This window comes from Thermobia domestica, chromosome 2 (genome assembly GCF_964235325.1).
Source record: "Thermobia domestica chromosome 2, izTheDome1.hap1.1, whole genome shotgun sequence".
Lineage (NCBI taxonomy): Eukaryota > Metazoa > Arthropoda > Insecta > Zygentoma > Lepismatidae > Thermobia > Thermobia domestica.
In genome coordinates, this window is record NC_137455.1 from 315,738,004 (window position 1) to 315,754,607 (window position 16,604).

The 16,604-nt window shown below is 36.8% G+C and overlaps 1 protein-coding gene across 1 annotated transcript in view; it reads right to left on the minus strand.

Moving 5' to 3' along the window:
* Positions 1-626: 626 nt before the first annotated feature.
* Positions 627-16,604, minus strand: part of LOC145679842 (chymotrypsinogen B-like) — a 36,544-nt gene continuing 20,566 nt past the window's right edge. The window contains exons 5-7 of the mRNA XM_081750360.1: positions 6,337-6,429; positions 3,289-3,425; positions 627-881 (exon numbers count right to left, since the gene is read on the minus strand). Of these exons, the coding sequence (XP_081606486.1) occupies positions 717-881; positions 3,289-3,425; positions 6,337-6,429 (395 nt within the window). The 3' untranslated portion in view covers positions 627-716. The remainder of the gene's footprint in view (positions 882-3,288; positions 3,426-6,336; positions 6,430-16,604) is intronic.

Genomic DNA, 16,604 nt, shown 5'->3' on the forward strand with positions numbered 1-16,604 from the left:
CGTTTAATCACATATGATGACACGTGTTAGCAAGTCTGGTTCTGCTTTGAATCGTTCCATGACGTCATTCCATGACGTCTTTCGAATGTCTTTTTGTTCCTGAGAGAGGTTTTTCGGGACAATTTTTGCACAAACTTTTGCCATGTTTAAATTGTCATGAAAAATTTGTCCTAGTGTATCTTTGTTGATGTTCGCCATGTCTGCGATCATCCAAATGCTCAGACTTATGCCTTACCACACAATTTCATTATTATTATTTTTTTTTAATATTTTCGTCCGTTCTTGAACTCAAGGGGCCTCCGGGTTGTTCATCATCTTCAACCTTCTCCCTACCTTCTGAAAATCGTTTCTCCCATTTGAAAACTCGCGCACGTGACAAAGATATCGTTAATACACAGCTTTCTTTTAATCAGTCACCCTTCCAAGCGATGTGTCATCTCGGTTATAGGCATTCGTTGCGAACCAAGAGGGAACAATAACATAAACCTACGTGTCTTCGGTGAAAGTTTTCTTTTGTTACATGGTGAGGCTCAAAATTAAATTTCGTAAAATATGATACCTTCAATATAATGAAACTATGCCATTATCATTAGAAAGTTTATATACATAAAAGAAAGTATCAATAATTCTCAAGCATAATTCTTTAATTCACTTGTTTTACAAATTAAAAAATACATTTTATGAGATATATATGTAAATAGAGATGTGTATTCCTCTTAAACAGCAATTCCTGTAACTTGGGAAATCCAATCCAAATGTGATGAAAGTCGAGCATATCCTGCTGGGGCTTGTGGACCACAATTGCCATCATACCATGAGTATACACCAAGAGCTGTAAATCTACCTCCTTCTTCCAAGATCAGAGGGCTGCCACTGTCTCCCTGTTAAAAATATATGTAGAAATAGTTTATTCTCTATTTACGTGGTGTGTTTATTGACACTTCTAGGTGTTTCCTTTTACAGCATTAACATGTGATAAATAAGCACGTGTCGTCTTTATAATAGTTACATACGACCGAAAATCATATACAGATTACGAAACAAAGACGCAGAAGATGGGCAAGATAGCTCGGGGTAGAAAGATGATATGTGAATTACATAATACAGAACAAAAGCAATGAAACTGATTACAGTCGCTACTGGTGTTTAACTTGACCAGAAAAGTAGAGTTGCGAACATTAAATCAAATAAAACAAATCCAAATATTATACTTAATCGAGCTTACTCCTTCACATTCTCCAGAAAAAAAATAATACAGTCATAGAGAAAATAGCTTTTAAAGGTGGAATAACTTCTCTCCATTTCTTGAAGAGGTGGAAGTAGAGAATTATTATGGACACTACATATTACCCTGAAGAACTTTAAACATTGTACCAAATTGATCTTATTTTATCTGATTTTAGAGTGTGATGTTTCCTAACTAAAACATAAATTTAAAATGTTGTCACACGAATATGTCCTACCCACCAACAGCATGTTTTTAAATATTGTTAACTTACTGTCATACTGCTCATGCATTGTTACTAAAGGTAATAGAATCGCATGAGCAGATTTTTAATGAACTCGCAGTTGTTGTTTGATGAATAATGCCGTCTGTTGCGGAGATTCCGGAAGTCTATAGATGCAGCTATGAGAAATAAATTAGTTTGGTTTGAGAGTTCAAACATAGAATTGATATGGAAATGTCTGAGACTTTATTCATAATATGAGATAATAAATTTTAAGAAGCGAAATGATATACTCAGATCTACCGGAAAGTTTTCTCTGTTTTCACAATGTTAAAACAACAAATTAACAAGAATACAGAATACAAGGTATTCGGAACCTGTGATTTTCACTAACAATATAAGAAGAGTACATTGCGAAAGCACAGGAAAGCCCCGTGGTATAAGTCATTGTTATTTGTTTGGATTAACACAGAAGGTACATACGTATATTTTATTTTTTCCGCTTTGAAGTTCCGAATGTCATACGTAGGATATGATGTCGTAACCTTAAAGTCATCTGTTTATCTCCAACATTGGATAGCATTTTCTCTTATTCTATTACCACTTCTTCAACTTTGAGAAAACAAAATTAGCTTACACTGTGGCCGTTCTCTACAACTATTGTTCAAGTGTCCGAATCAAATGAACTCTTTGACGAGACATTTTGATCCTGAGGGCTGATTCAGAGTGGATAATATATATAGAATTCCAGTGGATTAGAGAATAGGAATTACCAATGTAAATTTCGTACATTTTTTTTAAATTTTGATGAAAGGAGGACGTTATGGGACAGTAAAAATGAAATGAAATCTTTGAGTGTTACCTCCCAAGGTTATGCCGGTTAGGCTAAAGGAGACGGCGAATATGAGAAATGAATGAAATGGTGGAATGAAGAAAGCGGGAGGAAACGGGAGAACCCTGAGAAAACCCACGCACACGGTGTTTGTCCACCACAAAGTTCACTTGGCGGCAGCATTATGGAATAGTAGTGTAGCTCTTCTGATTTAATTTGTGTTCTCATGGTGATTATTGAAACAATATCTATGAAGACTGTTCATGATATCATAACATGTTCATTCTCTGTTAGAGGTGGGAAAGATAAATTATTAAAATGCCAGAAACTTTCAGAAGTATGATTCATTATTCAAGTCTAATGACTATATTTTTCGTTAAATGTTCAACTTTATTCTAAGGCTTTTGCTAGACTTCGAGAAAACCAAATAATTGTTCGAATTACTGTTGAAAATTGTCTATGCTAGACACGAACATAAATAATGATGATCGGATGGATTAATAGAATACTTAACTTCACTTTTATTCTTTAAATTCGTTGGTTCTAAATATGAACTGTCCTAGTAGAGAGGAAGGCAACGTATTTCAAAGCCTTCTCATCACCTGATAACAAAGCAAAATGAGGCATTTGACATTTTACGAGAGTGATCATGTGAAACGATGGGTGCAGTTCGTTATTACCCTATTGATATGGAAAATATACTTTGGTTTGTTATTCTTGTTAATGTAATTTAATTTGAGGCAAGAAAATTTTAGTGAAAGTAAGAGACGTTTGCTTCATTAATCTAATAGTTTCATGCTATTCAATTTCTTATGTACAATTCCATTAATTACCCTTCTTCTACTTCATTATCTGTTTGTTATCGGTTTTCTGAGCAGTTGTGAAATTTCAGTTTATTATGTAGTATACATCATTAAATTCATAATACACCAATAAAAATTCAATTAATTTAGTTTAATACAATTTAAGTTATTTGCTGAAAGCAAAATGGTGTTCCATATTACTTACGCTACATCCACCATCATCTGATGGAGCATCGGCACACATTTTATACGACACTACACCGCCCCAATATCGGTTGCATTCTTCATTGCTGATTACCGTCATGCCCACATATTTTAGATAATTGTCATCTGATGTAGTATCTGTGAGGAATAGAAATTATAATTGATTATTAATTAAACAATATAACATTTAAGCATCGGATACCCGTGATACTTTTTAGCTCCGGTTTCCAAACAGAGGTACAGGTGTATCCCAATAGAAATTTTTGTAATTAGAAACATTCTTATTTGTAGTATCGATAATATTGATATGATAGTACATGTTGTTGTGTGCTTTGTTATGTTATGTTGATTTTATTAGCCTAGATTAGTTTAGGGTAAGTTTATGTAGGTTAGGTTAGCGAAACAAAAATTTGATTGTACTCTATAGAACTGTATTCATTTTGTAATAGTATTGTGACAGAAAATGTTGCAATATTCCAACATGAATACAATATTGCAACGATATATTTCAATAAGCCCTAATATTACCTGTTCTTTATTTCACTGTTCACAATAATAAAATACTTGAAACATTTATGGTAACATAGATATCCAATGGAGATACCCCAGTGTAGTTTCAGTAACATACGTAAGCACATTACCTTACAACATAATGTTATTGAGGAAATAAGTTTCCTTACAACTCGACCTACAATGTAAAGAACGCTAGTCACCTTCGGGTGTCTGTGACAAAATATACAGTAAAACATGTGCATGGAGTACATTTGCACCCCCCTTCGGTATTCGAAACTTAACCCATGAATAAAAGTACATTAGCACTTAAATACAGCTGTATCAAAATATAGGTTGAAATATCAACTGTTAACATTTGAAGTGTTCCAGATGGTAAAGGCCGGCTCAAGGTTTGCTATAGTTTAACCCGTTCAGATTGCATATTTGGGAAACAAACCTTTGTGGGGTTTGTCTTTACTATCTGGAATAGTACTAGTAATTCGAGCATTAGTAATAGTTTTTGATTTCTACTTGGAATATTATATCTTAATCGTAGTAAAAGTTCATCCATGTATATTCCACACACACACTCACACCCACCCACCCACCCATACACCCACATACACACACACACACACACACATATATATATATATATATATATATATATATATATATATATATATATATATAGTATGTTTGAAAAAGAACTCCATAGTTTTAATGTGTCCTAGAATCTGTACAAAGTGACATACACTATTATAGTTTTTGGTGTTTGATTCATCAACTTTCCAAGTTTGGCTCTTCTGCATTTGGCAGGTCTGCTTGACCTTCAGACGGCACCAGTGCTGCTTTTTCCTCTGTTTCCTCAGTTCAGTCCAGGCAGACGTGCAGTGCAGAGCAACTGAGCAACAGGTGCGCCGATCCTGGGGGGCCGGCAACCCCAAAGCTCATGTTGGCCCCCCGAATTGTATTTATAAATATACAATATTTGGCGTAATTTGAATGCAATTTGTCTTAAAATTTTCATATATACCTTCTGCATCTGAATGCCCGCCCCGCATTTACAGAAGAATCGGCACCCTTGCAGTAATAATGGGTACTCCGCAACAGAAAGCGCAGTGTGTTATTTGGCTTGTGAAAACTAAGTCAGTTATAACAGTGCAACGTAATATTAGATGTAACTATGGTGGTGAACCGCCTACAGCAAAAACTATTCGCCATTGGTTAAAATCTTTCAATGAAACCTGTAGTGTACAAATTGATCCCACGTTGAAGTCTACCAACATAAACAAAACTTGAAGGAGTTCTCTTTCATGATATGCACTCATTGATGTAAGTTTTCATTCATTTCTCAATAAAATTTACACTTAAAACTAGGGACTTCTTTTTCAAACATCCTATATATATATATATATATATATATATATATATATATATATATATATATATATATATATATATATATGTGGTGATTTTGATGGGAGATTTGTTGCAAAGACAATGATGGGTGTGAAACAAGAGAACTGTAAATAGACCTTGTGCACTACAATATCTTAAATTAATGACAGGGATGTAATTAGTGATCCATCGTTTGTACTGTGTCAGCTTTCAAGGGTAATGTGATATTACTTTTTAAGTAATAAATGAATGCGTGTATTAATATTTTAAGTAAAAAGAAACATTTGAGCCATTGATGTGACCGATGGTAATGTAATAACACTTAATGAAATGGGGTCATGGAATAAATATGAGAATAAGATTTTTAGTGTGCTATCTATAACGATCAACAGGATTAAGTTCTTTGGCAGAGAATGTTCCTTTCCTGTCTTCTAATTGGATGTATTTGCTTATTTCTTTGCTTATTTGCTTATTCCTTGGTAAGTTATGAAAAAAGGCCTTACTCAGTAAAAATGAGCAGAATTTCCTTTGATTATTAGATAAAAATCCTATAGCTTGGAATTATGAAGTATAAATAATATTAATATGCAAAGGAAATAAAAATCAATTATTGATCAAAATTTTGAGAATTTTACATACTGATTAAAAGTAATTTTCTATCCCTGCTCAGCTTCAAATTCATCAATTAGAAAAGAAGACATTACTAAATACATAAAGTATGCACGACTATAATTTCTTAGACATTAAAGAAAGCATGGATGTTCATGAAATTTATCACTTTATAATTAGACGTTTTATTTGCGGCCATGTATATTCACAGGCACGGCTTAAATTTAGAATATGCATTTTAATATTTTAAAGGGTTTACGTTGTATATTCCTAAAATATTTAAGATTTTCACAAAACATATCATACGTATTTTCCTTTAAAACTTTCCAATATGACAAATAGATTAAGATTGAACCTTTGGACAAGGTTATTCATCCAATGGTTACCCTTCCCATAACATTTCCAGGAGAATGTTCGAAAAGGTTATAAGATTGTCATTAACAAAATGAACATTTTTTGAAACTTAAGAACCATTGTCATTATTTAGGACTGGAACAGTTTAAAGATGAAATGGCAATATCCTCTAATATATATTACTAGTGCTTACCTGAATTATCAAGTCCCCAGCCAGCAGCTGTCACTCCTCTTCCCACGTATGTTTCACCATTGTTAGGAGGCAAAGATATTGGCTGAATAGTAGCTAAAGAGCGAAAGAATTCATATATAAGTTAAACATATCCATATCAAATCCACATTTTGAATACAGACAATCAGTAAAACAGGACATCATTCTGGATTTTCCTGTCCTTGTTATAATAAATAATGAACTTTGAATTTCCTGCCCGGTGAAAACTTTATTTTGAAAATTACTAGTCCTTTTTATAATCATAAAGAACGAAATAGATAAATATTCAGATAACTTTCTAATTGATTTGCATCTGTTCTCAATATAATATATATATATATATATTTACATCAGCTAATCATTATCACAACAAACACTATTCGAAGCTTTCTTGCACCCACTGGAAAACGTGAAGTATATTAATATTTATTTGCATATATTGTTATTGTAGACTGTTCCCATAATGCCCACCGACTTCGATTTTACAAAATTTGAAAAATTAATTTCACTTTTTATTTAGTGGTCAATTTGAAGGCATTTTGTTATACTACCATTAAGAAACCCATATACATCATATTACGAATCACTCATTATGGAACAATCTCATGTGTGACACGCAGCAGTGGTACCAATCTTTGAAAGTTTCATTTACAACTCTTTTTTTTTCTTTTTTAACTGATTTTGTGAGTAATGGTGCACTCAGTATAAAGGTACAACAAGATATTCTCTCTCTCTCTCTCTCTCTCTCTCTCTCTCTTTCTGTGTGTGTTTGTTTCTAGCTTCCGGCGTAAGCATGTGGATACTACTAGGTATAAATTCGTGTGCACATATGCTAGTGTGTGTGTGTGTGGCGCGGGTATATGAAGTATTAATTGGAATCGTGTAGTGCAACTTATCGATATTAGTACGTACATACAAACGGCTGTTACTTCCAACGATAACTTTGAACGAATGCGAATTTTTAAATTCTGCTTTTTGTAATAAATAAGTAGAGTGATTCTTCTCGAGGGAGTTCCTATAAATGGTAGCCCCTACCATGTCCAATTGAATCACAAATTGCCGCAATCGTTTGTACATTGTTTGTACATAAATGAGGCAAGCCAAATTTTCGTTTGTACACTATTAGGGGCGCCGCCAGAACGAAAACAAATTGGGGAGTGTCTAACTGGTAGCCCCCCACCAACATGTCCTATTCAATCACAAATTATCGCAATCGTTTGTACTTCGTTTGAACAGAAGTGTGCAGGAAAATTTTCGTTTGTACACAATTAGGGGCGTCGCCAGAACAGAAAAAATGGGGGCTGTCTAAGTGGTAGCCCCCCTACCATGTCCAATTGAATTACAAATTGTTGCAATTGTTTGTACTTCATTTGTACAGAAATATGCAGGCGAAATGTATGTACGCACGCAATTAGGGGCGCCACCAGAACGAAACAAATGGGGGCTGTCTAAGTGGTAGCCACCACCAACATGTCCAATTCAATCAAAAGTTGTCGCAATCGTTTCTACGTCGTTTGTACAGAAATGTACAGGCAAAATTTTCGTTTGTACACTATTAGGAGCGCCGCCAGAACTGAAAAAAATGGTGGCTGTCTAAGTGGTAGCCCCTTCCCCCATCACGTCCAATTCAATCACAAGTTGTCGCATTCATTTGTGCATCGTTTGTACAGAAATGTGCAGGCCAAATTTTCGTTTCTACACTATTAGGGGCGCCGCCAGAACGAAAACAAATTGGGGGCTGTCTAACTGGTAGTCCCCCACCAACATGTCCTATTCAATCACAAATTATCGCAATCGTTTGCACTTCGTTTGTACAGAAATGTGCAGACGGAATTTTCGTTTGTACACAATTAGGGGCGCCGCCAGAGCAGAAAAAAATGGGGGCTGTCTAAGTGGTAGCCCCCCTCTACCATGTCCAATTGAATTACAAATTGTTGCAATTGTTTGTACTTCGTTTGTACAGAAATATGCAGGCGAAATGTATGTTCGCACGCAATTAGGGGCGCCACCAGAACGAAAAAAATTGGGGGCTGTCTAAGTGGTAGCCCCCCACCAACAAGTCCTTTTCAATCACAAATTGTCGCAATCGTTTCTACGTCGTTTGTACAGAAATGTACAGGCAAAATTTTCGTTTGTACACAATTAGGAGCGCCGCCAGAACTGAAAAAAATGGTGGCTGTCTAAGTGGTAGCCCCCCCCCCCGTCACGTCCAATTCAATCACAAGTTGTCGCATTCGTTTGTGCATCGTTTGTACAGAAATGTGCAGGCGAAATTTTTGTTTGAACAATCTTAGGGGCGCCGCCAGAACGAAAAAAATTGGGAGGCTGTCTAAATGGTAGCCCCCCACCATGTCGAATTGAATCACAAATCATCGCAATCGTTTGTACATTGTCTGTACAGAAATGTAGAGGCCAAATTTTCCTTTTGTACACTATTAGGGACGCCGCAAGAACGAAAATAAATTGGGGGCTCTCTAACTGGTAGTCCCCCACCAGCATGTCCTATTCAATCACAAATTATCGCAATCGTTTGTACTTCGTTTGTACACAAATGTGCAGGCGACATTTTCGTTTGTATACAATTAGTGGCGCCGCCAGAACAGAAAAAATTGGGGCTGTCTAAGTGGTAGCCCCCCCTCAATGTCCAATTGAATCACAAATTGTCGCAATAGTTTGTACTTCGTTTGTACAGAAATGTGCAGGCGAAATGTATGCTCCCACGCAATTAGGGGCGCCGCCAGAACGAAAAAAATTGGGGGTTGTCTAAGTGTTAGCCCCCCACCAACATGTCCTATTCAATCACAAATTGTTGCAATCGTTTGTACTTCGTTTGTACAGAAATGTGCAGGCGAAATTTTCGTTTCTACGCAATTAGGGGCGCCGCCAGAACAGAAAAATTGGGGCTGTCTAAGTGGTATACCCCCACCATTTCCAATTGAATCACAAATTGTCGCATTCGTTTGTGCATCGTTTGTACAGAATTGTGCAGGCGAAATGTTTGTTTGATCAAACTTAGGGGCGCCGCAGAACGAAAACAAAGTGGGAGGCTGTCTACATGGAAGCCTCCTACCATGCCTAATTCAATCACAAGTTTTCGCAAGCCTATGTGCGTCATTTGTACAGAAAGGTGCAGGTAAAATTTTCGTTTGTAGACAATTAGGAGCTCCGCCAGCACGAAAACAAAGTGGGGGCTGTCTAAGTGGCAGTCCCCCACCAACATGTCCTATTCAGTCACAAATTGTCGCAATCGCATGTACTTCGTTTGTACAGAAAAGTACAAGCAAAATTTTCGTTTGTACACAATTAAGGGCGTCGCCAGAACAGAAAAAAATGGGGGCTGTCTAAGTGGTAGCCCCCCACCATGTCCAATTCAATCACAAATTGTCGCATTCGTTTGTGCATCATTTGTACAGAAATGTGCAGGCTAAATGTTTGTTTGAACAAACTAAGGGGCGCCGCCAGAACGAAAACAAAGTGGAGGCTGTCTGATTGGTAGCCCACCCACCATGTCCAATTGAATCACAAATTGTCGTAATCATCTGTACTTCGTTTGTACAGAAATGTGCAGGCGAAATGATTGTTTGTAGACAATTAGGGACGCCGCCAGAACGAAAACAAACTAGGGTGCTTTCTAAGTATAACCCCTCCACCATGTCCAATTGAATCACAAATTGTCGCAAGCGTTTGTACTTCGTTTGTACAGAAATGAGCATGCGAAATGTTTGTTTGTACACAATTAAAGGCGCCGCCAGAACGAAAACAAAGTGGGGGCTGTCTAAGTGGTAGCCCCCGACCATGTCCAATTCAATCACAAATTGTCGCAATCCTATGTACGTCGTTTGTACAGAAATGTGCAGGCAAAATTTTCTTTTGTACACAATTAGAGGCGACGCAAGAAAGAAATTAATGTGGGGTCTGTCTAAATGGTACCCCGTCCATCATGTCCGATTCAATCACAAATATTCGTAATCGTTTCTACATCGTTTCTACAGAAATATGCAGGCGTAATTTTCGTTTGTACACAATTAATGGTGCCGCCAGAAGGAAAACAAAGTGGGGCTGTCTAAATGGTAGCCCCCACCATATCCAATTCAATCACAAATTATATCAATCGCTTGTACATCGTTTGCACAGAAATGTGCAGTCGCAATTTTCGTTTGTACTCTATTAGGGCGCCGCCAGAACGAAAACAATGTGGGGGACTGTATAAATGGTAGAAACATTAAAAAGAAATGTGTCACATTTATGGAGTATTTTTCTAACAGGACTTCGTTCACACTTTTGTGTGGTTTGGTATGTTCACACTATCGTGTGATTCACTATATTGATCTTATTCTAACGATGATGGAATTAAATGTTTATTTTTCGTTTTTTGTTTTTTGTTTATATTTATACTTACAATCATTATTGCTGAGTTAGTTTATCACTCCTTGGCTCTTATTATTAAACTTATTCATTATTTCTTACGTGAGCTGAATCCTTATGAGAAGAATTTATTTTTTCTTTCTATCTTGCGCAGAAACCGTTATTCTCATCTCGTACAGGAAATTGATAAGTGGAAGATATAACAAATTCACAAAGTAGACTGTTAAAGGGAAAATTATAACACAGTATTTTGTTTTATTTGATCATCTTCATTAAACTCATTTTGCAGAAACTATAGAATGCATGGTGAAGTATTTTGGTGCATTCAGCATTCTGATTTACGAATAGAGTTGCTAACTGGCCGGTATTTGCTGTGATTTTGATTAAGGCCGGTGACCGGTACAAACTTATTAGCTCCCTTCTGACGGGTATTTTGGAATCTGCATTCCAGAATATAACATTGAACATCGAAATTTTTCAACAGTGCTTTTACAAACACAAATTTCCGTTGTATTATACATTACCGATATTTTTTTAATGTATGGCAGTTTTTTTTATTTATTTAACATAACAAATTTGATAACACTTATATTTTATTGTAAAAGGATTTTATACCTTTATTGAGAGTAGAAAATGACTTTTTAAAGCAATTTCCTTTGTTTGAAGTGTAAGTTTATAGAGTAAATTTCATTTTATGAATCAACTATTGTTACATAAAGATTAATATCCAGTATTATTCATCTGTTTCGATAATTTTAAACAAGTGGCAATTGCTGGTAAATAAAATAACGATCAATACAGTCTTCAGTTTCTCATTTGTAGAGAATTTTGAGGGTGTGCCGGTAATTTTGTTTTCCTGAGTTGGCAACCTATTTACGAGGTTTTGTTTCAACTCTGCTACGTAGTGGCTCCGTACTGACACTCCGCATGCAAATAAGTTTGTAAGGCTACCATACGCCCCGGTTTCTTAAAATTTGTTCCGGTGTGCAGAAATTTTCCTTCTTGTCTTGTTTTTTTTATTTATTATTGTTATTAATTACATGTCAAAATTTCTGAAAAGATAATAAAATCGACTTATTCCTTTTGCTTTCAATTCCGACAATACTATAGGAACAATTTCATTCTAATCTTTATTATTATTCCAATCGCTGCTTCCCCGGATATAACATGCAATGTATAAATCCTCCTAAGTAGCACTCTTATCACTAAAAGTAAGAATGTATACCCCAAGGTGGCAACAAATTATTGTGACGTTGCAGACCAGCCCCAAAAACACATTTTTTTCTGCTTCAGAAAAACAATTATGCAAATTGCTTTCTTCTAGTTCGCATTTTAGGTTAACAAAAATAAATCAGTCTATTGAAATTTAGAAACAACTTCATAAATCTGGATTTTTTTTCTTTATAGACATGTAGAGCATGTAAAGGTGGTATGTGGAATAATATTGAAAATATAATTTTTGCCTAAATATCGTATGTTCACTGATTGCGTTTATATTGTATAACAGCTTCTAGCTTCTATAATAATTTTTAGCACTGTTGATTAAGTATGGACTATATTAATACATTATTTTAAGTTGTATAACTAGTGCGATACTGTAGTGAAATTGGAAAGATAAAATTAATACAAAATGCAATATTTACTACTACCTAGGTATTTGTAAGATGTCCCGTTTTTTCTGTTTTCAAAAAGTATGGTAGCTTAAAGTATGCTAAACCATACAAAATAAATTGTACTGTAAATTGTACCCCTCTGATAGTGCTCTCAAACGGGTCGGGTTACGGGTCGGGTCTGGTCGAGTCGGGTTGTCGTGTCGGGTCAGTCGGGTTAGCTCGTGTCGGGTCACTCGGGTCGAGTCGTCACATTCTTCACTTATTTTCTATACGGAATACTATAAGGAGCTTTGTTGTAGAATTCAATTCGAAGTTGGTGAATGAATGATAATTGTGACTAATTGAAGGTGAAATAGTAAGAAAATTTTAATTTAACCCTATATTAACTAATTGGCATTGTAATTGTAATTAATATTACTACTGACTTTTTTCCTTTCTGCGTTTCTATGTCAAGTTGAATGTCACATTAAGTGAAATTGAAAGGAGATATCTAGTTAACGTCCAACGTTATGCAGCAACGCTAAGAGAGACAGCGATGATGAGAAATAATTGAAGCGGTTGAATGCAGAAAGTGGGAGGAAATGGGGGAACACCGAGAAAACCCATGCACATGGTGTTTGTCCACCAGAAAACTTACTTGGTACGAACTGGAATCAATACCCATGGATCTTCGGGTCAAACATCTGCCTTTGGGCAGGACACATTATTATTATTATTATTATTATTATTATTATTATTATTATTATTATTATTATTATTATTATTATTATTATTATTATTATCATTATTATAACTTTAAGAGTGCCCAAGAAAGTTCCGCCGCCTTTTCACCAACACCTTCGAACATTGGTATGTAACCTAAGACGTACCTGGAATATTAAAAATCGTCTCCATCAGCCTCGACGACCTTCTGCCGACGTTCTGGAAGGCTATGGATTCCATCGCAGTCGAACTTGGTGGGACGTGAAGTGAAGAAGGTATCAAGTGCATATTGAACCTCTACTAGCGATTTGAATTGGCGTTCTCTAAGGTGATTGTCCAAGGAATGGAACAGGTGATAATCGGACGGTACAATGTCCGTAGAGTATGGCGGATCCAATAGTGTTTTCCATTCAAGGCGTAGAATGATGTACTGGGTCATTTTAGCCACGTGGGGCTTAGCGTTGCCTTGTAACAAGAGGACCCCTTTGCGATTCAGAACTGCTGGATCCAGACAGTACACAGTGACAGTACACAGTTGCATTGATGATCTGACCAGCTTGTAGCAGTTCCCGATGGACGATGCCTCGAGCAGTCCACAAAATGCACAGGAGAACCTTATTCTGGTGTAGTGCTGGCTTGAGCTGTTTTCAACCGGTTCATGGGATGCTAACCAACAATGACGGCGCCGTGGAGCTTCGTACAGGACCCACTTCCCATCACATGTCAACACCCTGTCCAGAAATTGCTCCTTCCTCAGACGAGACACCAAAGAAACACAGGTGTCTGCTCGCGTTGCTTTCTGGCCAAGTCAAATCATGTAGGACCCATCAACCCAACTTGCAGTGCTTCCCAAGTTGATGGTGGTGGTGCCGAATGGTTTCTCCACTCACACTGAAATGTAGTACCAGTTCCTCACATATCTGTCTTCGCCTCAATTGCTGCCTGAAGATCTTTATTTTGAACATCTGTTTGTCTTCCGGCACGTGGTGCGTCTACGAGTGTTTCGTCACCGTCCTTAAACCGTCATACCACTGCACTCTCCGCGTAGTCACGACACCCTCACCAAAGGTCTGTCATATCTTCCGCCCCGCGGAGCAGCAATTTGAACTCGTACAGCAAACAAGCCCTTATGACGCTTTGTGAAGGCCCCATGTTCACTCTGTCCTTACGCACGTTCACGGTGTATCTGAACAGCCACAACCAAGTAGTATGTTGGATATACTTACTAGTGTTGCTCACGAGACCAGGTTTGTGGCATTCTCGTCTCGAAAATATGTCGTGAAGTTAGTCTCGTCTCGAAAAGTGCATATGTTTCTATTGAAAGAGCTCTGTCTCATCTCGTACCCCTTCATGAAAATTCTGTCTCGTCTCGTCTCGTCCAACAACTGACCTTCACCTTACATCCATTCGCATTCAACTCACGGTGTGAGGGCCAATTGAACACAGACCTCCACAAAGAGACAGAACTTTCTTGGTCATCTTCAGATTATTATTATTATTATTATTATTATTATTATTATTATTATTATTATTATTATTATTATTATTATTATTATTATTATTATTATTATTGCTGCGGTAGTGATTTGACTTTCTCCGCAATAAAATACTTGCTAATTTTATATAATGTTGCAAATATCTTCTAGATAAATTAATCAAGAAAAAATAAAAGGTAATTCCCTACAGAATGAAATTTCAGTGCAATTAGTTCCTTATGATTCTATCAGACAGCAACGCTGTTTTTAAATAGAAAAATCGGAATCTTAACGTGATGAAATTTTTGTTTGTTACACAGCAAAAAATATTAAAAGAAGTTCTATATACATTCCTTACTAGAAAATAATGTTGTCTTCAGAACTTTTATTCTTTTAGTCTTCAGAACTTGTCTTCAGAACTCAGTCAAATTTTATTTTGATTTTCGAAGTTGATTGCCTAAATTTTAACCTTGGAAATTTGGATGTGGAGTAAAATAAAGAAGGTTAGCAGGGTAGAGAGGAAAACGAATTAGGAAATGCTGAAAAAATGCAAGAGACGAGAGCAATATTAGACGATATAAGGAAGCGAAAAAATGGACGGATCACAAGTTTCGATCTTGCTAAGGGATTGCATTCTGAGAGATGTAGTAAAGGGAGTGATATCAGGAGAGCGAGAGTGTGTAAGAAGGTAGCAATTGATAGATTGTAATAAGGAGGGTGGTACTTTATGTTTGGTTGCGAGGCAGATATTAGCGGGAAATCGCAAAAATGGAAGCTTCTTACCTAGTTCAGGGAAACTGGCCTGTCATTAATGGCAGAACACTGAGGAGGAGGAGGAGGATAATTATACTACAAATAAAAAAAGCCGAAACAATGGTTTATGCATAAGAATTGGTCAGCATTTTTTTTCTGGTGGCAGTTTTGTAAGGTTCTAGCTCTCTCAAACTGATTAGATTGTAAGGTCAGGTCACTCGGGTCGGTTGTCGGGTTAGGTCACTTCGGGTTGGTTCACTCGGGTCACTTTGGGCCGGGCCAATCGGGGCAGCTCTGGTCGGGTTGTCGGGTCGGGTTAGTCAATTCGGGTCACGGGTGAGGTCGGGTCGGTCTTCAACACATATAATTTCCACGAAAATTACAATATACCACGGTTTATACCTCATTGGACTTCCAATAAAACATTTTCAATGATGTGTACACCATGTCACCATTTTTGTATGAGGAAATTTCTAGAGGGATTTTGTGGGAATTTTATGGAGTGTAGATTCCTGTGTGTGTGTGTGTGTGTGTGTGTGTGTGTGTGTGTGTGATACGTTACAGGATACAAGATGTCGAGGAAGTGTGTAATAAACCGGACAATTTCTGTTATGTATGTGGGGAGCTGATATTTAAATCACAACGTCGATGTTTTACTCCTCTTGTGAGGAAGTGTTATCTGTTATATTTTGGTTGCTGTTTAGGAGACCAAGATAAGAACTGGGTTCCTCACTACATTTGTTGTACTTGCGTGAAACGTCTGACTGGGTGGGCAAATGGTGGACGAAACATGAACTTCGCAGTACCGATGATCTGGAGGGAACGAAAAGATCATTCTTCAGACTGCTACTTTTGTATGACACAGATAAAATTAATAAGCAGTAAATCTAACCGCACAGTACAGTACCCTAATTTCCCATAAGCAATTAGGCCAGTTCCACACAGTGCAGAATTACCTGTACCAGTACCTCTTCCTCATCTTACGGTAAATGAGGATTACGTACTTGAGGCAACTATTGAAGTTCCAAATGAAGATGATGATCCTACTTATGTAGGAAGCACATCTACATTGGATCCCCATCTGATAACTCCGGGTGAACTAAATGACCTCGTACGGGATTTAAAACTCTCCAAGACACAGACAGAACTTCTTTATACTAAACTTAAGGCTGGAATCTGCTCCATCGTGACACTAAAGTGTGTATTTTTCGAAACCTTCATACAGAGTTTCAAAACTATTATTCTCAAGAAAATGATTTAGTGTATTGTAATAATGTCTGTGCTGTGATGGATACACTTGGACATGCATATAAGTACAGAGTGGAGATTGCTTATTGACTCT